The sequence below is a fragment of the Tetrao urogallus genome (genome assembly GCF_951394365.1).
Source record: "Tetrao urogallus genome assembly, chromosome: 7".
NCBI lineage: Eukaryota > Metazoa > Chordata > Aves > Galliformes > Phasianidae > Tetrao > Tetrao urogallus.
The window spans coordinates 10,348,618-10,372,371 of NC_136820.1; the positions used below are offsets into that span (position 1 = coordinate 10,348,618).

At 39.1% G+C, this 23,754-nt stretch overlaps 1 protein-coding gene across 1 annotated transcript in view; it reads left to right on the forward strand.

The window, feature by feature from the left end:
• Window positions 1-219: 219 nt before the first annotated feature.
• CPNE4 (copine 4) overlaps window positions 220-23,754 on the forward strand; it is a gene marked incomplete at both ends in the record, with an annotated part of 177,015 nt that continues 153,480 nt past the window's right edge. Inside the window, one exon of the mRNA XM_079538280.1 lies at window positions 220-399. Coding sequence (XP_079394406.1) covers window positions 220-399 — 180 coding nt within the window. The remainder of the gene's footprint in view (window positions 400-23,754) is intronic.

Consider the following 23,754-nt stretch of genomic DNA (forward strand, 5'->3'; position numbering starts at 1 on the left):
CACTGAATTTGGCTTATTTTGAAACATGAAGGATGACTTGAGCCTTTCTTCCATAGATTTTTTATTTTTTTTTTTTCCCCCCTGTTTTGCTAAGGATCTTGTTCACCATGACATGTTCTTATAGGCTAGTAGAACATCTGCTGATTTCTGCATGGACAAAAGGGTTGCACATTCCTGCAGTGTTCTTAATGGACCTTTTCTCTCCTTACAGGAAAAGGAATGAAGAAAATGAGCAACATCTATGAATCAGCAGCTAATACCCTGGGAATCTTTAACAGCCCATGCCTGACAAAAGTGGAGCTGCGGGTTGCATGCAAAGGCATATCAGACAGGGATGCCCTCTCAAAACCAGACCCTTGTGTCATCCTTAAAATGCAGTCACATGGTCAGTGGTTTGAGGTGAGTGTTTAATACAATTTAATAAATAAAAAGATTTTTCTGATGCTTTAGGATGACTTAATGAAATCAAGATAAAATTCAAGTATCAACGGTAATAGAGAGAAGCAGCATCTGGAACCCAGTGGCAAAAATCTGTAATATAGAAGGGAGATTTTCCATTAACTCTAACACTCTTTGAATCAGATTCTTAATGACACTTTGAACTTCTCTTTGGAGTCTCTATTAAAAATGAAGATGATTAAGGAATGAAGTGTCATAAAACCTTTCCATCTAGGCACTCTTGTTTCATAGAAGCTATATAATAGCAAAAATACTGGTAGTGACCATTATAAAATGCTTTCCAATCTTAAGAAGTAAAGTGCTGTGGAAGAGAGGAGTATTTATTATTAGTTGGCAAGAATTTCAGTGACAGTAGTTTGGCAGTAGATTGGCAAATTTTGAGCATTGAGGTTGGGTCTACAGTTGAAGGTTAGTCGTATGAACTAATTCGTCTGCTTTCACTGCATTGCAGATTGCACATTTGATTAAAATCCTACTTCATGTAATTTTTTCTAATCTTAAAAGCCGTTTGAATAATAAATAGAAACTGTACTAGAAACATGCTTATTGTTAATGAAGAACATTAAACTGAATGTTAGATGTTAAGTGAAGTCCTAGTGGTTATTTTGCTTAAAAGTTAAACTTGAGTGTCTGTGGTTAATAGCAAAAAAGGCACAGTTATAGAGAGTATGCATGAGAATATCCAGTTCTCTTATTTTGAGCAAGTATTCATCCCTCAGTCTTCAGCAGTTTCAGCACTTTAAGATTGCTGTGAGTATATTCAGAAGGGGAAATCCCAAATTTGTGTGTTTTTCTTTTAAATCTAGTGTTGCTTTTTTTTTTTTTTTTTTTTTCTAAATCTAAATCTTTTGAGCCAACTCTGTCAGACTTCAGCAATCTTATTCTGGTTATTCCAACAGTATGGTTTTGCTCTATGAGTGTCTAAAATCTTTCCATTGCAAGGTTGGCAGCCAGGAGAGGAGATTTGTTTTTTTTTCTAATTGTAGTTTTGCTCTTTTGTTAGCTTGTTGTGGATGCATTAGGTAAGTTTATGCTAGGAAGTCACTCTGTAAGTAAAAATAATTATCCTTGTGCTTCAAAATCAGTATCTTTGTGTAATTGAAATGTAAGGTGATACACTAGCAAAAAAAAAAAAAGCATTGTAGCTAACCAGGAAGAAAGGAGCATTTAGCTATGCTGTATGTAACTGTTGAAGAAATTGACTATATTTGGATTAAAGGTCAAAATAAATGAAAGGCACATGCTTGAAAAGGACAGATCCAGCCCTTTGTGGCCATTTCAATTCTCTGAATCACTTCAAATACATTTCTCACAGTTTTCTGTGGCCAGTTATACGCAGAGTAAGTGGACTTAAATTATGTATTCTTATGCTGTAATTGAGATCCCTTTTATTTGATGCAGTTTTTAATTTGAAAAGTGATTGTCTGAATAGAGAAATTCAGTGAGCAGATCTGCTTGCTGATATGACTCTCATCTTATGGCAGTTGCTCCTACTGTCTAATGAAAGTCCAGGATATTCATTTTGGTATGAACAAAAAGTTTTTATTAGTTCATGTTCCTATCAGCGCTGCAGAGCTAATACAGCTCTGACGTGACCAGAATTTTCTATTCTGGTCCTCATATTCTCAACAGCATTTTTAATTAAGCTCCAGTTGCTGAGCTAAATTGAGCAGAGTCATTCAGGTATAGCTGAAGACATAATTTGGCTGGAAAAATCTTCTGATGATGACAGTCAGTGATCCAGCAAGATCTCGGGCTGTAGACAGGCTAGTAAAAAAAAAAAAAAAAAAAATCTAATTGCTATTAAAATGGATCTATTCAGCATAGGAATTACTGAATGACAATATGAAGAGGATTGGAATTTAAGATTTTTCTGTCTGTCCGTTTGGAGACTTGATGAAGAAGTGTGTGTGTGTGTATATATGGCTAGAGATTTGAATTTATTTAAACATGGTTTTCTGTCTTCTCTATAGCTGTGAAACCATTAGGAACACAGGGCACAAGCACTCAAGGCAGTCCCAGTGTTGTCCTCAGTTGTGGCACAGATGTGCTTGCTGTGTTTTTCTTCCTGTCTGGTAGATACTTCCCTACAAATTAACACGCACACCATGCATATCTCTGTGTTTGCATATTCATATTGCCTGGAAAGCACCGTCTCTCCCAATGAAGGATTGAAATGATATATCGCATCTTGCTGAAAAACTGTCAATCTGCTCTTTCCCTAGCATAAATTTTGCATTTTTAGACTGAGTTGATGTGTCGGAATTCAAGATTACAGTATCCATATGTACTAAAAGACAATTTGGTGATCCAGGGCTGAATTTTGGCTCTCCTGGTACTCACTTCTAAGCAGGTACAGTTCCAGAATGACCAAATCCTACTGTTTTTTTTTTAAACTGCTTGTTTAGGAGAGTCATTTGATGGCTGTTTTCCAATACTAATTTGAATTTAATTACTGAACAAAGCTTCAGGAGGGTGAATAACGGGATGGGGTACTGGAATCAGGCAAAAGTGTCTGATGATAAACTCTTCTCAAATCATTATAGTACCCCCCTGCAGTGTGAATGTGTTTTAAGTAATAAGTGTTAATTGCATATAGCACTGCAGTCTTCATCCCAGATGTGCTAGCACTGAAATTCTCATTAAATTACTATTCCTGAGAAAGTAACTTGGCCTGGTTCACGGGTTATCATCTTAATTTGGCAAGCCCTGAAAGTCAAGGACACTGCTGAGCTGTCATATGGTCATATGGGGTTTACATGAGATCAGGAGGTATAATGCAACCTGATGTACCTGGGTGGAAAGTGTCATCTGTGACTATGAAAAGAGAAGAGCAGCTCCAGACAACAGCCAGTCTGGAAATCGGGTAGGGCTTCCTGCAGCAGAGTTCTTAGAGCATTCAGCACTGGGACTTGTGAGATCTGCTGCCTTGTGTATTTGAACAGCTGGCAGGCATTCTTGCTTTTTTTCTCTCTAAGTTTTTTTTTTTTTTTTTTTTTTTGTAACACTTGAAGTACAGAGGAAATAAATCACCACTGAAGATGGCATGCAGTTGCTGAAAATCAAATTGGGAGAATGGGGCTGCCATTTTTGGACAGATAGGTTTGTTTACTAAAATGGGTTTACTTTTTTTTTTTTCCATGTAAATGTTGATTGAAGTCACATTCAATGGATTCAGTGAGGTTTTGATGAAAACACAGGGGAAAACCAGAACTTATCATTTTGGTGTTTCTAATATTTGATTAGAAGGATCAGCTTGATTTTTTTTTTTTTTTTTTTTTTTTTTTTTATTTTGTACAATTTTTATTTTTCTCCAAAAGAGTTTCTTTCCTTTGACTGCTAATCCAGAACACTTATATGGACCTATGTATAAAAAGGCTGCAGAGACCAGTTAGCTTGGAAATGCATTGAACATGTGGAATACCAGCGGAGCCATCTGAGTATCTAAATAGGAATCTAGCTACAGGAAAGACTCTCTCTCACTCTTCATTTTTCTTTGCTTTTCCCCTCAGTTTTCCTTAATTCCAGAATCCTTCTTTCTCCTCTGCCTCCTCAAGTTCCAATCTCCATTCCAAGTAGATACTGCCTCCTCTTGCTGCTCTGTGCATGGGGAAGGGAGCTTACGAGAGGACCTGGGGGCAGGCTTCTGTTACTCATTGCCATAGATACGCTTCTGTTACCTGTCTGTGGCTGTCACAGCCCACTGCAAAAGCCAACGAGCCATGAAATAGAGGAGTCTGTGGGTTGACATGTTCTATGACTACTGAAATGTTCCAAAATAACTAAAAAACCACTGTGAAGGCCATACATATATAAACCCTTATGCATTCATTTGTTGTTTTATAGACATCTTTTTTTTCTGTTCATCTGTATGAACAGAGTAATAGATCAAGTGTTTGGATGGAATTGGAAGTTTCTTCATCAGAAGAAAGAACCACCAGCAGCAGCCACATAGTCATCCTCAAGGCGTGTCTCACTCCTGTTTCGCATGTACTGGTTGGTGATGGTGAAGAAATGTTTGGGATCAGGGAAATGTGAAAATATCTCTCCAGTTTGCTCTGCCAGCCACCAGTGGTCAGCTCTGTGACTTCTTAAATGTCTTTGTAACTGACAAGCAAGGGTACATTTAATCTCCATAACTTTATTTGAAGAAATAAATTTTTACAATATTCTAGGATGTAGGGTTGAGCAGTTGTTGGATAAAGTAATATTACTTCTATACTTTGAGACTACCACTTGCTGATCCCCTTTTAAGTTTTTTTTTTTGTAACTGTATTGGAGGAGATGCTGTGGAAATCCTTTTTCATTTTCTCAATGCAGTTTGGGATTTTAGTCTTCTGATTTGTCTGACTGGGTGAAATTGCAACTGTATGTTGTATATTGTGAAGGCTAAGTATATCATCTTATCAAGGAATAGCTTGGTTATTTTAATGATGTTTATTTCAGAACACTTCGTAGAGGCAATGCCAACAGCTACTTCTGTATTCCTGGAAAGATTTTTCAAGCAGTAATTTGGGATTTGTCCTCTGCTTTAAAGAGCTGTGTGGCATAACAAAGTTAGTTTATTGGATGTTTGGTTGGTTTGGGGATTTTTCTTGAATTTTAGTCAATGCTAGAGCGTATTCTGGATATTCTTTTCCCATTTTAATGCTACAATTTCAACCTGAATGGGCATCCTATACAAAATTAATCGTAGGGTTGAGATAACAGTAAGATGAACATACCAGTTTATGAAGACTTTTCTGGTTGGATGTTTTGTATCGCATCATGGAAATAGTGAGGTGCTTTCATGCTGTAGTTATCATGAAATTACCTCCTGCCAGTGCGCAGAAACTTAAGATTTGCACACTGGGGTTTCTTCTCTTCTAGGTATAAGATGGATCTGGTAATTGAAAATGCTACCTGCGTTTTCTCCAATCAAAATTTAGATCAAAGTTTTTATGATCTATTTCAAATTTATTAAAAATACTTTTGGAATCACTGGCAGCTTGTGAAAGCCAACATGGAATAAATGAATCTTTAGCTGAAATGAAGAACTTCAGACCATCATCAGGAAGAAGGGCAGTGATATTCTTTTTAAGCAAGGGAGCATATGGCCAGGTCCTACCGTATGTGACTTGGAACTGGCAGTCTGGCTGACTGGCCCCAGCTGCCCGGGCATCTCAGGTCTTCAGAGAGCTTAGTCTTGCACGCATATCTGTGCCCTGCACCTCTTTTAATTTCAAGGTGTTACTCATCTTTTCACTTAATATGAAGAAATTGCATCACTCTTGCATTTGTTTTCCAAAGAATATTCCTAGAAGTCAGTGCTTAAGAGATTCTTATGTGCCACGAAAGTCATGTTTGTTCTGACTCTTCAATAGAAATATGTGACTTCTATTTATTCTGCAACAATGTGTCTGAGAATAAGGCTTTATAGCTTATTGCATCTTCATAATTCAGTATTGTTCTTTGTGTTTTTTTGAGTGTATGCTAATGAATGTGTCTTTGCTTATGACTATTTTGTAAATTCTGTTGCAGCCAAAACTTGCTTTTGGCTTTTTTTTTCTGCTGCTGGTAAACTTGCCTGAAGTCACTTTCACTGTATGGAAAGATAAAGTGAGCTCATCTTTTTCAAACGCCACTGGAAGTCTGTGGGGTCAGGCTGCAGGCTTATTGAATATTTTATCTTGGTCTACTCCCAGCCTGAAATCTCATTGGATATTTTATGTTCCAAGTCTTAATATTTCGGAAGCCTCCTCTATTCCATGGGTCTGTCTGCTGAAGGGCTCTTTCAGATAAAGAGTTAGCTCTCTTCCTTTCATTAACTCTTTCAGGGAAAAAGAGTTCTTTTTTTCATGTGGGTATGGTCCTGTTCCACAACAAATTGAGGAGAGCGCTGATTCCCTTAAATTCTTAACCTGACATGCATATTTAAAAAGGGCAGGCTTGAAAGATCATTTTATTATTGTAAAGATAGGTAGAATCTTCTGTGCAGTTTTCCCTCATATCCTATAGAACATCTTTCATAATATTTCTGTTCAGCTCCTAATGCTTTGAGTACATTTCTGGGAATGTATACACATAAACTTGCAGCCTGGAGTTACATTTTATTGTAGCTTTTTTTTTTTTTAAAAAAAAAAAAAAGGAACACAGCTCTTTTCATTTCCCAAGTTGTTATGCAAGGTCAGAAGTCTGAAAACTAAAGGTTGTAAATCTTCTGTGTTGGCAAATATTTGATTAAAGTGGTTACTGGGAATTTTTTCCTCCTGCGTCTAGTTTAGAAATATGAACATGAATTATAATGTTAGAACACTAGAAATACTAAGGTTTTGATTGAGATTTTTTTATACCCAAGGTAGTAATAAGTGACTATTTATTTTAAATCCACTTTATAGTAGTTAGTTTTTGCCTTCATTTTTTATCTCACCCATCACTGCTGCTTTCTCTTCAGCTTTCTCCTCACCTCAGCATCTAGACATATCCACAGTACTGCATTTCCTGTCTTATTACATCAGCTGGTCTTGACATTAGTACTCATTTGAATCAGACAGATTGTCTTAACTGAAATCAAATCTTGTCACTCTGAGTTAATATATGTGATGAAATATCATAACGTTCCACTAGCTCAGTCAGTAATCTCTACCTCTGTAGTTCAGTTCCTGAAACATAATGCAGGGACAAAGGAAAGAGAAAACATGCACTGTAGAGGTCTGTTTTCATTACTGAAAATGGATCTATTTGAGGTGATTTCTCCTCTAGATGATTGGTGGGATCTTCTACAGCAGCAGCAGCAGGATGCTGGGTTCTGGTTCTATCTGCACGGCTACTTTTTTTTAATTCAAGTGCCCTCATGTCATGTATAGTGAAGAGATTTTTCTCACCATTTGCAGAAGTGTAGTCTTGGGAAGTCAGCTGGGAGAACTTGTGTAAAGCAGTGGTAAAAGCTACATGCTCTTCCCTGGTTCCCATGGCCTTGAGCATCCTCTATTGGGGAAAAATCTACTGTTGGAATCAATTTTCAGAGCCTTCAGTCTGGTAAATCTGAAAGAGCATGGAAATGAAAACGGGGGGGAAAAAACCAGACCAGTGGGATCACATAGTCGTTTTCTCAAATTAGGAAATACCTGCTTAAAAATCAGTTTACTGTGCTAGCTAAGATGAAAAGCTGAATGCTTTGCACTTGTTTACACCCTGCTTCATCATCCACTGGGCACTAAAAAGGGGCGCTTGTTGTGAAAAGTTTCTATGTAATCACGCTCCAGTTGCCATTTTCAATTAGAGCACTACTGTGTGTTTGCAAGGAACTCTGTGCACCTGTCTTTCTTTGGAAGTGTGAAAGAGGGAACTGGGCTGGGTTCTCATTCATGAGATTTGTTGCCTTTGCAAATGTTTGTGTGTTGTTGCTGGTAGAAATGTCTGGAATGGTTTTAGGCTGCCTAAAAAGTCTGCCTTCACCCTAACTTGTGAGTAGTTTGAAATATGGAGAAAGGACTGGGATGAGTTCTTATCTTTGTATGTATTGTTTCCTCAAAATACTATAGCTGACAAAGTATACAGTTTATTTATAAGCTTTTTGTGCCTTGGGAGTAGGGCACTTGAACTGAATCTTCTTCCTGCTCCCAGCTGTGAATATTTCTTTGCTGTTATTGCATTTTCATCAGTATTTCCAGTGATCCTGAGACATGCTTGCAAGTATTGCCTGTAGTATTGCGATCTACTCTGTAGTATTCAGTTAATGCTTCACCAACTTTCCACAACTTTGCTCAGAATAGCTATCCATGGAGGCTGTCATTTTAAAAAGTGTTCTCAGTCATATTTGTAGAACAGGGATTTGCCAATTTTTACTATCAAAACCAGATCAAATCTTTTAGTTTTGTTGTATGAATAAGTTGTTTAAAAAAAAAAAAAAGAGGCCATTCGCAATGTTTTCAGAATTACCTTAGGAAGAGACCTGAGGAAGAGGAAGGCTTTGCAGCACTCACACAGCTTTTCTGTGTACAAGTGTGTAATGATGGCCTTTAAGCAGAAAGGAAGTCTCATCAGGTGAAGGAGCTTAAGGGAGAGTGGTATCCTTGTTTTAAAGTGTCCCTGGAGGGCAGAACAAAGTACTGTGCACAGAGGAAGCAGAGATGGTGGGAAATCTTTAAACACTGGTTTAAGATAAGACCAAGGTAAAATAATTGACGGCAGTAAAGGATGAGCTTAAGAAAGAACTTGCTTTCTCTTCATCTTGTTCTCTCTTGCTCAGGAATTAAAATGGAGGTGATAAAATAGAAGCTGGGATGCATTTCCTCATGCAGTGCTGTACTAGGTTGATGAAGATGCACATCCTTAAAAGAGCTTTCTCAGTGGCATTCAGCAAAGGAAGGTATCCGAGGAACTTATAATGGAAAAAAAACAAAACAAGTTATTAGAGAAATGCTACTGCTACTTAATAATTAAAGCTTTCTGAAGAGGTTGAACAGAATCTCAGCAGCTCACGTGGAAGAATTGCCTTAGTGAGAACTTTGCTGAATTCCAGTCCCAATCTGTGAGATGGGGAGGATGCATTATTGCTGCATCTAGCAGTAAGCACATCGGGCTGCCTTGAGTACTCTTTGGCATTAACTGAAAGGAAAAATGCTACGGTTCCACACAGGGGGAGTCGTCATGCTGCCATCAGCAGCTCAACATTCAAAGAAATGCATTTTTGATCCTTTTGCTCACTTTCCTGCAGTTTAGTTATACATCAATCAGATATGTAATTTTTTAAAACGTAGACGAGGAGTGGAAGTCTGTTTTTATCGTGGGCAGGCAGACACACATTTCTGATGGGCTCAGTGATATGTCTGCCTCTTGTGAGCTATTTATTACAGATACACAAACTTCACACATCTCCAGGACAGATTTTAAGCCTGACTTGCCTTTAGTAGCCTGGCAGATTGTGATAAACTTACAGGAAAGAGGAATCTTTGGAGCTGGTTTGCAAGTAGGTGATTCACTGGATTGGTTCAGTACATTAATTCTTAACCCATAGCATCAAAACAATGCTGTGAAAGGAGGCTGTGGTGAGGTGGGCATTGGCCGCTGCTCCCAGGTAACAGAGATGGGGTGGGAGAGAATGGCCTTAAGTTGTGCAAGTGGAGGTTCAGGTTGTATGTCAAGAAAAACTTCTCAGAAGGAGTGTTGAGTCACTGTGCAAATGCTGCTCAGTGTGGTGGTGGTGGAGTGGTGGAGTACTTGACTCTGGAGGTGTTCAAGAAGCATTTAGGTGTTGTACTGAGGGACATGGTTTAGTGGGAAACACTGGTGATAGGTGGATGGTTGGGCGGGGTGATCTTCGAGGTCTTTTACAACCTTGGTGATTCTGTGATTCTAATGCAACATTTTTAAGCTATGCCATTATCAGGCCAGAATATAAATTCTGTGGAATCTAACTGACAACTGTCAAACTACATTTCCTTATACGTATGCTGGCCTTATCTGTTAACAAGTGTTTTTGGTCTCTACCTGAATTTTTTTTCTTTAAAAAAAAAAAAAAAAATTGACTTTTTCTGCTTGAGATCTTTTGTATATAAAAAAGCTGATCTCCAAGCTGTGCTACTTTGCATCAGTTATCCACGTAATGCTGAACTGAGACTTGTTGTACAGTTTGTAGTATTCAGTTTGTATGTGATACTTGCGAGCGCTCAGAACAGAATGCAAAGGCAGAGTATGTGTTTCTACATAAACTACACCTTCCATTCTGATCTCAATTTTTAAAAAAGCAGCACTTATTTCATGAAAGCACTTTGTCGCTTTTGAATCTTAGAAGAAAAATGGATGTTTGCCCATCAGTTCCCATCAGCTCATAGCTTGCAGGCCACCTCACTGACTGTTCTGCTTGTAATGCAGCTTTGCTTTCTATTGCTTTGCGTTTTTCTCACTGGAAGCTAAGAATGCCTCTTGGTAAAATGTAAGAATAACAATTTCTTCTGTTGTTCTTTATGCTCTGTGTTTTTCCAAAAGAAAATCATAGATAGGAAGAGCCTATCTCAGAGTAGTAAAGCAACAGTGTTGTAAGATTCCCATATTCCTTGCATGCCGATGGTAAATCAACAGATTTACATGCCTTTTGTTCAAAATGTCATACTTAAAGATAGTAAAATGTGATGACCAGTTCTTGATCTAAACAGTCTCTTCTGGATGAGCATATAAGTCACAGTAACTGGAATAAGTGCTGCAGTTCTGTATCAATATTTAAGTTCAAAAGTGTACTGTGCTTCTGATTTCTTAATAATTTAGTTGAAATTTATGAGCAAATTTTTACCTGCACTGTCTGAAGTAAATTTCACCGTTTTGTGAAATGCTTAGTTTATATTCTACACATGCACATCCCAGAAATTGTAGTTTTGAAACAGGAAATGATCCGTTTTGCTAGAATCATAGAGTAGCTTAGGTTGCAATGGTCTTAAAATATCAAGTTCTAACCCCTCTGCTGTGGGCAGGGCTGCCATCCACCAGACCAGGCTGCCCAGGGCTCATCCAACCTGGTCTTGAGCCCCTCCAGGGATGGGGTATCTGCAGCTTCTCATGTACAGCTGTGCCACTGCCTCACCACACTCTGAGTAAATAACTTTTTCCTAACATTGAACCAAAATCTCCTCTCTTTCAGTGTAAAGAAAATCCCTCCTTTGTCCTGTCACCATCAGACTGTGTACAAGCAGGATGGAAAGTGACTTTTTAAGCTCCCTTAAAGTATTGGAAAGCTGTGATGAGGTCTCCCTGTACACTTCTCCAGATTGAACAAACCCAACTGCCTCAACCCTTCTTCACAGGAGAGGTGCTCCAGCCCTCTGATCACCCTTGTGGCCCTCCTCTGGATCCTGTCCAAGAGCTCAGCAACCTCCTTGTGCTGGAAGGTCCTGGCCTGGATGCAGTACTGCAGATGAAGCCTCATGAGGGCAGAATAGAGGGGGACAGTCACCTCATTTTGATAATCAGTTATGTAATCTAAAGGAAAAAAACCAGTGTTAAGCCTTTTGTTCTCCAAATATTTGAAAAAAGTCATCTTCCTATTGCAACAGCAAGCTCATACATACTGTTGATGTAGAACTGGCTGGTGTAGAACTGAGTGCATTATATCACCTCTATATGCTGCTTAAGGGAAGCATTACAGTGATTGCTGAATGTTGTTGTATTTAACTTTAAATGCTCTTTGAGGGCTAATTATTCTGCTTGCTAAACTTAAAAGCTTATATTACTTTTAAGTACTAACTGCTGCACAATCTGTAGACTAGATTCAGTAACCTTTCTGCCTTGTCTGCCCTCTGGATTACGTGTGACTACATGAATTCTGTCACTGATTGTGACATTTGCTGTTTAAAACCATAATTTCACTTCCCCACGTTTATTTTGGGCCCGGTTGCTTTCCTCTTTCTCCCACTGACGTACTTTCCTATTCAGCACACATACAAAAAAAGTACAATTTTTAAGGCTGTATGCCTTTGCTTCTCTGTCTGAAGTTCTGGCCTTTATGTTGTCAGTTCTCATCCAGTGCTTCAGGTCTGTTTACACCCCAGTGCATGCTTAATTCTCTCGAAGGCACTATGCTTCCTTGCTTGTTTCCTTTGTTTATTAGTATGGATCATTAAATGGTTTTTTAATCACCTTATCTTTATATTAAGCTTATTATTTCTTACAGAAAAGCTATCAATGCATTTTGACAGGATCGTCTGTTCTTTCTTTAGGATATTGGGTCTTACCTCTCATTCTCCCTTGTTTAGCACAGCAAAGTCATTTCCAGGTTGCTAGAACCAATTTTTTTTAAATATAACTGTTTTTTCCCCCAACAGAAATGTGTTGAGATACTCTAAAAATATTGGAAACTAAGGATCCCTACCACACTATAGTGGGGAGTGGGATTTACACTTAGAAGGTAAAATTATACATGCAGCTCCAGCTCCTCACACAAGTGTTATTTGCAGTTCAACTTCCAAGTGATGCTGTGTTCTATTTAACTTCCAGGCATTTTTTGCACAAAATATGTGTGCTTTTGGATTTGCTGCTCAGCATCAAATTGCATTATTAGCACTGAAAATAAGGTGCTTGCAGGGTTTGCGTGCTTTTAAATTCATTCAGTAGATTTTGTTTTTCATTATTTGTCCAGTATTACAAGGATTTAATGTGGCTGTTATGACCTTCAGGTACCTTTGCTTTCCATAGTGATAAAGGTGATTGCAAGTGCACGTCGAGGGACAATAGCATAACTCTCTCAACAAGATAATATTTATTTTGTCTCTGAAACTTATGATGAAACCTTTCCATTTTACATAGTTAAGAATTAAAGCACGATTAGAAACATTGCACTTTAAGAACCCATTCAAAACCCTGAAATTTTTCTTCATAATTTAGGAGAACTGTCAGCAGTTTGTGTTATTTTTGGAAAGGTAATACTATAGAACCCCAAGGAATACATGCATCTTTAATAAACTTTGAAACCAAGGAAGCCTGTATTTTTAATACATTTTAATTGTATGTGTTGGGAATGTCTTAAAATAAGATTCTAGTGCAGTGATAAAGTTCGTAGAGTTTACACTGTAGCAGTATGCCTCCTTCAGTCTGTGTATCCTCTTTTGAAGCAGTGATGTGCTCTTACCCACTTTACTGCAGCACAGCTGATGTGGGCTAATTATTTTTATAGCTCCCTTGTATTGTATCACTCTGCTGCTTCTGCTGATTTCAGCTGGAGTTGGAGGTCAGTCTATTTAAAGAGCACACACTTTTATCTTGATGTCTCTTGTGAAGTGCTGTATAATTTGGCTACTCCTGGGGATCTTTGTGGTGAGAATACATAATTTACTGACCATCTGTCTGCCTTCTCCTTTTCCTTTTATTTCAGCTTTTCCTCCCCTCATCTGTAAAGGTGGCAGTCATGTAACATGTATGCAAAAGCATTTGGTAAACTGCTGGCCAAGCTACATACTGTGACTAATTAAAAAGTCAGCTTTGTGCCAGCAGTTGCTGTTACTACATCAATCATAGAATGTCTTGGGTTGGAAGGGACCCCAAGGATCATCAAGTTCCAACACCCCTGACACAGAGGGCTGGTGTGTTGCATGTAACTACTGAAGAGAGATGTTCATGATGTAATCAATCATTTTGTTCCAAAAGCAGCTCAAGCTTTTTCATAATGTGATTGTTGATTTCTTTACAACTAAACATTGCCTACAGCTAGTGTTCAAAATGCCAGGCTAAACCTTACTTTGTGACTAACATTTTTTGGTGGGCAGCTGAGAAGCCAAGCTCTCCCCATATTAAAGACTGCCTAGATGCAGAGCTACTGGAAGTCCTGAATGGTCTGACTGGAGCAGCTTAAGCTAGAGGACAGTACGTGTGTGTCGTAGGAGAAAGAGGAAAGCAAGGTAAGGTGGAAAAGACATTAATGTAGGGAAAAAAAAAAAAAACAAGAACAAAAACAACCAATGAGATTGTGTCTAAAGAGAGGAAAGCATGAAAACTTGAATATAAGCTGGACAGCAGTGGTCGTTGGTCCCAGGAGAAGCCTAGAGAATAAACTTTTGGAACTGAGATTTGCCTAAAGGATATCCATGGCTCTGAGGAAAGAAAAACTGTGATCATGTGGCTTCTTAATTAACGTTCTAAAATAGTTACGTTAAAGCTACCTGATGCTAGCCTCAGTTTTCCTTCTTAACGGAATAACCCAGCTGACCCAAATCTTGGCACATGGTTTAGGTGGGATCATACTTCAGTGAGGTTTGTAGTGGGATTTGTGTGGATACTCGTTCCTTTTTGCAGCGGTTTTGCACTCTCTCTCTATAAAAGTAACTTGGTGTGGTGCACCTGTAAAGTGGTATTTCACATGACAGATTCATGTCAGTACAGATGTGATGAATCGCTGTCATTGCAAAAGGCAATCTCTTAAGCCACCACAGAAACCTTTTATTCAGCCTCATAAATGAGTTTCTTTCTAAAAATATAAGTATGCAAACTTGGAACTAAAATTATTTTTCTTCAGAGATTTTTTTTCTCTGGTTGTTTGCTATTCTGTTCTCTGTCTTTGTAAACCTATTAAATATAAGGTCATGAGGCAGAAAATGAAGGCATACTGACACCTTATCTAGTTCTTCAGGTGCTGTTGCAGTATAAATATAAATACAAACTTCTGAGAAGCAGTAACTGATACAGCTGAGACGAGGTAGTAGCTTAAAATGCAGTAAAAATATTTATTTGGGGTAGAGAGAAAAAGATTGCAAGACGTACATGGGGTTTTTTTAATTATTTTTTTTATATCTTTTGCTTAGAGAAGATATTTAATGTGTCTTGTCTTGGCTAACTCAAGTGACTATCTTGTTGGAGCTTTTTTCTTTTTCCTTGGAAAAAAAACAATTATCCGGCAATTTGGAGAGCTTGATTTAGACACACTTTTTAGAGATCAGCATTCATGGCACACGCTGTGAAGAGCAATTTAAAATTAAATGGCTGTTTTAGACTTTTAAGAGCACCTGGATGTTATTTTAGAAGCAATTGGAACTCTGGGCCAGCACCTTGTAGAGTAATTTAAATACTTTCTGTGTGTGTGCTTTTATTTTTTTTCCTTTTTTTGTATTTGAATACTACTTTGTGAGGAATTGATTTGAACAACGCAGTGCTGAGCTCTTCAGGTTCTGGAGTGCTTCCAATACCCGATTGTGCTGAGCTGCAGATCGTGATCTCCACTGGGTCTTACAAGGCCAGCCATCTTAAGAATATCACCCAGACAAAGAAATGAATCTGGGCACTTTGAGTTTATTGAATGTATTTTATTTCATGTATTTCTCTATGATTTTTCCTGTCTCTGGCTTATGCATAGGAGAAGCTCCTTAGGTCAGTAGAAGTCATTTAAAAGTTTCAAAAGAAAATATGGGCATGTAAAAGTAGTCAATTGCGCCACGTCATCTCAGGATTTGAGGACAGCTTTGGCATCGATAAAATGTTGAGGAATAAAAGGATCCAGGGGGGGAAAAAGTGAAAGAATCCTTCAGTTACATTCAGTAGTATGTTATTAATGGGCGTGATCTGCTCTGTGCCACATGTGAGACAGTGGGTCCTTGGGGGATGAGGTGCAGGAGAGAAGCGGGTGATGATATAACTAAGGGTTATAATATACAGGTAGAAGGAGAAACTGGCTGCACACTTGACCTCAGTTCTGGATGTTGGAGGTACTATGGGGTACTATATGCCAAAATAGAAATGTTTTATAACCTAGAGCTGTGAAACAGTGAAGGCGACATAAAACCGCATCAGCACCACCCCATATTGGGTGAGTATCTGGCAAGAGGCTGGGGAACAGCTCAATATATTTTTGCCTTTGGGCTGAGATAAATAAAACATCATAAGATACGTTAGATTTTACTGGAGTGCAGAGGAGGAGAATGTAAAGTCTGAATATTTTGTTTTCTGTCTGAATCACTAATGTGCTACCAGTCAGTTTAATTAGAATAATTAGTCATGAAATATATAATTGGTTTGGATTTTCCTGTAGATTACATAGAGCTCTTTTGAAGAGGAATGTGCTTATTTGATACTGATCCTGCAAACATTTATCAGACTCTGAGTTCAGTGTGCATGAAGAAGTGTGTATGCAGCAATATCCCATTGACTGCAAAAGGGAATTTTCCCTTTTAGCTATAGGGCTTTCTAATTTGAACTTAGTCACTGGGCTACTTTTTCCCGTGACTTTGGGATTTGTGGCTGGTCTGTTACCCTAGGGATGCCTTCAGCAGGCTACTGCTTTGATCCTTACAAAAAGTGCCAGTGTTTGCGTAACAGTGACTTAGACTGACCATCTCAGCCTCTTCCAGAGTACTTCTGCACATCTCCATGATGTTTTTTTGGATCTGCTGTGGTGGGTCCTGTTTTGGGAAATGACCCAGCTGAGTAATAAACATAGGCAAGTATGTGCTCTTGTTTTCCTATGGATTTTGTTAGATCAGTTCTTGGATCCAGTTTGTCTTAAAGCTGTCCTCACACCTGATCCTGCAAAACTCAAGATTTACCTGGATTTCAAATTTCTGCTGACAAATTTCTGAAATTACGTCCTTGTTGGAGTCCCATTCCTTGTGATGGTAGCTTAGTTGAAGAGGAGGTATTTGTATTCAGAAACACAGAATATCCTTTCATCTGGTGGTCCTGCCCATGGCAGGGAGGTTAAAACTAATGATCTTTGAGGTTCTTTTTCAACCCAGGCCTTTCTGTGATTCTGTATCTTATCTCAGTTGCATATTCTCTAATGGTACAGTTTTCAAGTTCTCCCAGTTTCCTGGGAAACTAATGTTAAGAGGTTAGTTCTCTATTTCTTGTTTATTTCTTATGTTGAAATTGTTTCTTACCTGAAAATTATGTAACAGTTTCATTACAGGTTGTAAAACTAACCTCAGAGAAGTCCTAGGAAGGTATTAAGGCAGTTTGCATAGGATTTTCTACTTGTAGCATATTGTTATGTACTTTAGTCTAGTTTGACAGTATAACTGACTATAACAATAGATTCTGTACATCAGTTATGTAAGAAAATGTATAGTTTCAATTATCTTGTTCAACAAAATGCAAGCAAAAGCTTATGGACTTTCATTCTATTTTTATTGTACTTTAGTTAATTCCTTTTTTCTGGCATGCTGTAAAGCATTTAACATAAAAATACATGATTCAGCAAAGGCTGTAAGGATTTTTCTTACTATGCTATACAGCAGTGTGGGTACTGTGACTGAAATAAAAGGTGGTGTTATGGTGTATCTGTAGAGTAGGACTGTGTTTGTGACCTCCTTGTAGGTTAACAGAAAGCTTGAATATTTAATAGCAGTGCTTTTTGCTGCTTTTTGGGAGCGGGGTACAACAATTAATATATACCCTATCATGCTCTCCCTATAAGATGCTGTTTTTCAGCATGCTCAAGTTATGTCTGCAGTAGAAGATTGTATTTGTGATTCAGTGCCTTGTCAACATAGCTTCCTCTGTTAACGTAATATATTTGGAGTCAGTCAGGTGCCATAGGAGGAGTCCTTTTTACCACTGAAGGTCACTGTGGAGGATCTTGCTGTCATAGCTTATGAGTGGCTTCCATTGAGGTTGAGTGAAGTTCAGTATAAGGTTGGTTCTGTTGGTTTGCTCAGCTGAAAAATAGCTCTAAAAAAACTGATCTGAAGAATAGGAGTTCCTTTGGGGTGCTAGAAACTGGAAGAAATGTAAAATGTCGTCAGTTTATCTGTTTTGGTGACTTGAATTTATCTGAGCTTCTGTGTAATCATTTGGGTTCTGAACAGACAATCAAACATAGCATTATTTTACCTTTTAAAGGACACAAATGCAATTTTGGTTGTATTTCAGATAGTCATTCAGTTGCAATGATATGCAAAACATGTCTGTCCTATTCCAACTCCTTCCCTAAATCTGACCTTTATTTTAATTTTGGTTGAAGAAAATAACACCAAACCCAAAACACACACTGAAAGCCTCGCACTGTAAACCTCCTACTACAGAATTTCACTCCATAAAGTACAGTGATGTCTGTGATCTTTTGAGTGGCTAAAAAAAAAAAAAAAATCACACATACCCCCAAGCCATTATAAAATTCAAGTACAGCATGCAGTTACCTAGTGTTTTCTCAAGAGGAATCACTGTATGCAGCCTAGATTATACAGTCATCTAGAATAACCTCTTCAGTTACCTCACTCTTGTGGATGTTACACAAGTGACAGTGCTGCAAGCCTAGTGTATTTGAGTGTGATAACTAACTTCTGTTGACTAATGTTTTCTAGGTAGCCTCTCAGAAATTCAGGAAAAAGTTATAAGAAACATGCAGGTGTGTAGAAAGGAGAATGGGGGCTTGGGGAGAAAGAAAAGAGAGCTTTAGGGCTGTATCAACTCCAAGTGGAAGAACAAAATAAAGGGGTGAAAAACAGAATATTTTGTATTTTTTATGTACTTTACAAGTGTGAGCAGGGGGAGCTGGGGACTTGTAAGGAAGCCAAATCTTAAACTATTTAAGGGGAAAGCACTTCCCTTTGTTCATTTAACTTAGAATAAACTGAGTTCAAGCAGCTGTACGCTATAGCTATTTGACTCAAAGATAAGAATACTTTTCAAGAATACATTTAATTTCTGCATAAATTTTAAAGCTTGACAAATGTTAATGCTCCCAACACATCTCTGCTGTGACACAACAGAGAAAGTCATCCCCTGCTCAAGCTTTGGGGAGCTATGTCCCGGGCTGTTCAGTAAGTGAGCAGGAATATCAAAGGGATTCTCTTCTTTCCCTTGAAGACAGCTTCCCTGTTTTGATTTCAAGCACAAAACCAGTCTTTTCCAGTTTTCAGAAGTGCTACTTTTTCCAGCAGATGCCAGTTTTTTTTAGAGTGCTCAGTTTCAGAGAGCTTACAGGGAGCAAAGAGGAGAAGGAAAAAGCCAAGGACAAAGGAAAAAAAGAATGATAGGAAAGAATTCTCTCTGTCCCTGAGACTTTCCTGCTTTAACCAGTAAGTGCTGCAACTTCCTTTCAGTCTGCATCTTAGAAAGTGACTTAGCAGGATCCCTTGGGTTTGTCTGAGATGGGTGTTAGGCATTCAGTCAGAGCAGCATCTCTGTGCTGTGAGGCATGGGGGAGCACACAATGGCATTTCTAGCAATAAGCTTGTCAAAATAAGCGGTCTCTCTTTTAAAATATGTATCTGGAATGTGTTGCCTGCTAATACATATTCATATCTTAAATGCAAATATCTCCCTTTCCTGCACACTTCGTGGATGTTTGCCCTCTCTGTTTGGGTTGTGTATCATATGGCTTGTAAATAAGAAATGACAAGTTGTGTAATAAGTGGGGGGGGGAGGGAGGAGGAGAAGAGGAGTTAAAGTGATTTGATTTAATAAGAAACATGCATAATTTACACGCACAGCACTATTCCACTCTGATTCTGCATACTTTAATTGCAAATCCTGTGGCTGTGTGCCAACTAATATCTTAATAATAATAAACTTTTACTAGCATTAAAGATAAGATTTTTGAAATGAAGCTTGCTTGCTATACTAGGCATCCTGCAGTGGTTTAGCCTTGAGTTGAAGTTTCTGAATGTCCTTGTTTCTTTGCAAGGTGAAGACAGATACGTCAGTTTAGCTAGACAAATCAGATTATATGAGTGTGAGAATGTGTTCTATGTGATGTTTTTATCACACCCACTATGTTGGAAATACAAATCATTTTAGGATGGATTTAGGTCTCTCTAATCTGTAAGTGATCTAAGCGGAGGGCAGAAATTAATGTTAAAATTTGTGGTACCCTGATATCTGTACTTGTTTGCCCTTGCAATGTAGTGGTGGCGTAAAGCCAGAAGATAGCTAAAGAACATCTGTTAAAATCACAGGTATTTGTGCCAGACATTCCACATGAAACGGGTTTGTTTTGATGCTGTAGTTGTAGCCATGCCTGGGAGTAGTCGGATTGGTATTACCTGCTGGGCCCCAAAGTAATAATAGATGATTATTTCCTTATAAAGTTAGACCTAAGTAAACGGGTGGCAGTGAAAAACAAAGATAAAACAAAAACCCAGCAACATACATATGCTACAACAAACAACACCAAATGCAGAGTTGTTTCTAGAACTCAGTGTGGATTCTGTACATGTACATAACCTTCTGTCTATGATGGCTGAAGGGACTATAAATAGGCAGAAAGTGGGAAAGTTATTATGACCTGTCATTTAGGAAAGGCTGTGTGTGCCCTGCTTGAAGGGGCATGGAATTCAGTCCAGAACTAGCACTGGGACTTGCCTCAGATAATCAAGGTGGGTGAAGAGAGAGAGAGTCACATACAAATGGGAGTCAAAAACTGCTACTGAGCATTAGGAATGAGAAAGGAAATGGGGCAGATGTAGGTTCTAAATGAAAAAGTTTAAGCTATATCTGTTTTTGGTGGACATGCTCAGTGCTTATGTGAATAACAAACCAGGCACCTCTTTGCTGCTTCACTAGATCTTGCTTCCTTTGTTATATGCACTGTGATCTGACACAGTTGTTTGCCTCTAATCACTAGCTATATATGCAGTTCCCAGTCTGCAGATTGGTTTCCAGTACCTGAAGAAACTTCTTCATGAACCTGTTGATACTGCCATCAAACCTAGCCAAGTGTTTCAGAATTGGATCTCAGCATGGGTCAATTTATATTTCCAAAATGAGGCCAACCCATACAATTCTCAACCCAGATTCTGCTACGGTTTGTCAGTTTTGTTTTGTTTTTAAATGTGGACTCATCTGTAATAGTCATAAAATTTCCATCTCTCTGTTTTTGTTTGCTTTTTCACCCTTATACCTTGTCTGAACTTATACCTTGTCTGAAACATCACTATTATTTCAGTGAAGCATAAAATCCAAAAATGCCATTGAAATTAATAGCAATGCTGGAAATTCACTGTAATATGGGGAGAGGCATAGAGGAAGAATAGTTATTTGCTTTAAGGTAGCAGTTAATGTGCTTTGTATATGATCTGATTCCTTAAGGAAACAAAAGAATGACTTCACTGTTTGTGTCCCCTTTTCCAGTTCTCCCCATGCTTTTTCGCTTCTGTGCTTCTCTGCAGAGATGTGGTCTGTAGAGCAGGATGTCATAGATCTAATCCCCAGCTGGGAATCATTAAACACTCTGAAATGGAAATAATTAGAGACTTTATTTTTTGTACCCTCACTCCATATTACCTTCTCCAGAGAGACTGAGCAAAACAAGCAGTGAGGAAAGACTGCTATCTGAGAAGTAACAGTGAAGTGTCTCCTGGAGGCAGTTAAATACAAAAGAGTGAAATTTACTTTTGTGAGTTGTGGAGTGGATTTCTGAGCAATAAATTACTCCTTGTCTCTCAAGTAGTTTCATCAGTTTTTTTGCAAAAAAAAAAAAAAAAAAAGTAGCTGAATGCTTACTGGAATTTTACCTTCTAAAACAGGTAGAATAAAATTGGAGGAGAAGTTACAAAAGGTAGTATTGTCTTTATCAGGTTTGACTTTTTGATTTTTCCTTTTTTTTTTTTTTTTTTTTTAATGCTTTGTACTTTTGAAGTAAGCTAATCATCCATTTTGGATAGGTAAAAATATGTTCCATATAGTTACAAAAGCTTTAGTTCTTTGGCAGATCACATTCTGGTCAGCAGAGGGAAAACAATTAGCCTTTGGGTTCTGATTGCTGGTGCCTACTGGGATGTTTGAGGGAACGCCATTGAAAGGCGCAAGAGCTGAATTTTGATAGGAATTGATATGGAAAAACATTGCAATGTGGTGGCTTAGCAGGGGGCTTCTCTCCTGCACTTCTGTTGATGTCTGGCAAAGCTTGACTCACCTAGCAATGGGAACATGGTGGGAACTGCATGCAGCAGTGGCCAAGGTCCTCTGTGGAGCCTGTGAAGAGTGGTAATTCTCTAGCCTGCTGCGGTGGCAGGTTTGTTTGTTGTTTTGTGGTGGTTTCTTTTTTTCAAACAAATACTCATTAAAAACAATATGGGAGAAGTAGTGTGATTTTGATTGGGAGGCAAGTAGTACTGTGGGTGAAGTTTTCCATTTCCTCCTAATTTCTGTTCTTTTCATATCACTCTTACCTTTGTTGGCCTTTCTTTTTCCCCATGTGAATACCTTTTACTTTACTGCATATATTATTTACGATCCTTGAGTTGCAGCAGCCACTGCTGGGAGTCTGGAGGTGCTAGAAGGGGAGACAGGAAAGGAGAAAGGTGAAGAACAAGAGAGCAAGGAAGGTTTGTTTTGAGTACATATGCTTCAGGAGCTGAGTGTGGCAGGAAAAAAAATGTTAGTGCAGGTGCACAGGGAAACTTGTTTTGGAGCTCTGTTCTTGTATCCATATTCACCTCTGATCTCAAGCAGGGGCATATGGACTAGGCATGACCTGGATAGCTCTTTAAGTCAAGTGATTTTGTGTTGAGTCTAGTTAGTTAGTTAGTTTGCACAGTAGCCTGAGGGGATGAAAACAACTGTGAGCAATAAAAATGCTGTGGAAAAATAGCATGTGCTATTCTTTGGATACCTACCCAAAATATTAAACACCTGAAAAACTTGTGAGATTTGTATAGATTAGTATCTTGCATCTGAATTCTTCCTACAGTGTCTGGTAATGCCAGGACTCCAGGCAGTGACAGTGGTATCCCTTCTGCAGAAGAGACAGGCCAAAGCGAGTGTACCTCCTTTGGTAAATGTAAAAGGAGAACTTGCTTCAATGGACGAAGAGACAGCTGAGGTACTGAATGAGTTCTTTGCCTCGGTCATCACTGGCGGCTGGGATTCCGTGTCCCTGAGCCCTGCATCCCTAAACCTCTAGGTGTGGACCAGGGTAGTAAATCCCCCCCCCCCCCCCCCCCCCCCAATGCGAGGACAGAGCAGGTCCGAGACGCCTGATGAGACTGAATGTGTACAAGTTTATGGGCCGGATGGCGTGCATCCCAGGGTTCTGAAGGAGCTGGCTGAGGTGGTTGCTGAGCTGCTCTCCATCGTATTTGGAAAGTCGTGGCTGTCAGGTGAGGTCCTGGATGACTGAAGGAAGGGTCATGTCACTCCCATTAATGAGAAATGGAGCAAGGAGAACCCTGGGAACTACAGGAGGGTGAGTCTCACCTCTGTGCCTGGGAAGATCCAGGAACAGATCATCCTGGATAACATGCTTGATCACATGAGGAATGAGTGTGTGATCCGTAACAGCCAGCACCGCTTCACCAGGGGAAGGTCGTGCTTGACCAATCTGGTGGCCTTCTATGATGGAGTGATGGCATCGGTGGACAAGGGAAAGGCAACCAATGTCATTTACCTGCACTTGAGCAAGGCCTTTGACACGGTCCCCCACCACATCCTTATCTTCAGATTTGGAGGGGTGTGGATTTGATGGGTGAACCTCTCAATGGGTGAGAAACTGGTTGAAAGGCTGCAGACAGAGGGTGGTCATCAATGGCTCTATGTCCAGGTGGAGGCTGGTAATGAGAGGCATTCCCCAGGGGTCTGTCTTGGGACCAGTGCTCTTTAACATCTTTATCAGTGACATCGATGACAGAATTGAGTGCACCCTCAGCAAGTTTGCTGATGACACCAAGCTGAGTGGTGCGGTTGACACAGTGGAAGGAAGGGGTACCATTCAGAGGGACCTTAACAGGCTTGAAAGGTGGGCCCAGGTGAACCTTATGATGTTCAACATGGCAAAGTGCAGAGTTTTGCACTGGCCGGAGGAATCCCAGGCATCCATACAGACTGAAGGAGTGGTCCTTGAGAGCCGCCCTGCAGAGAAGGACCTGGGGGTCTTGATAGATGAAAAACTTAACATGAGCCAGC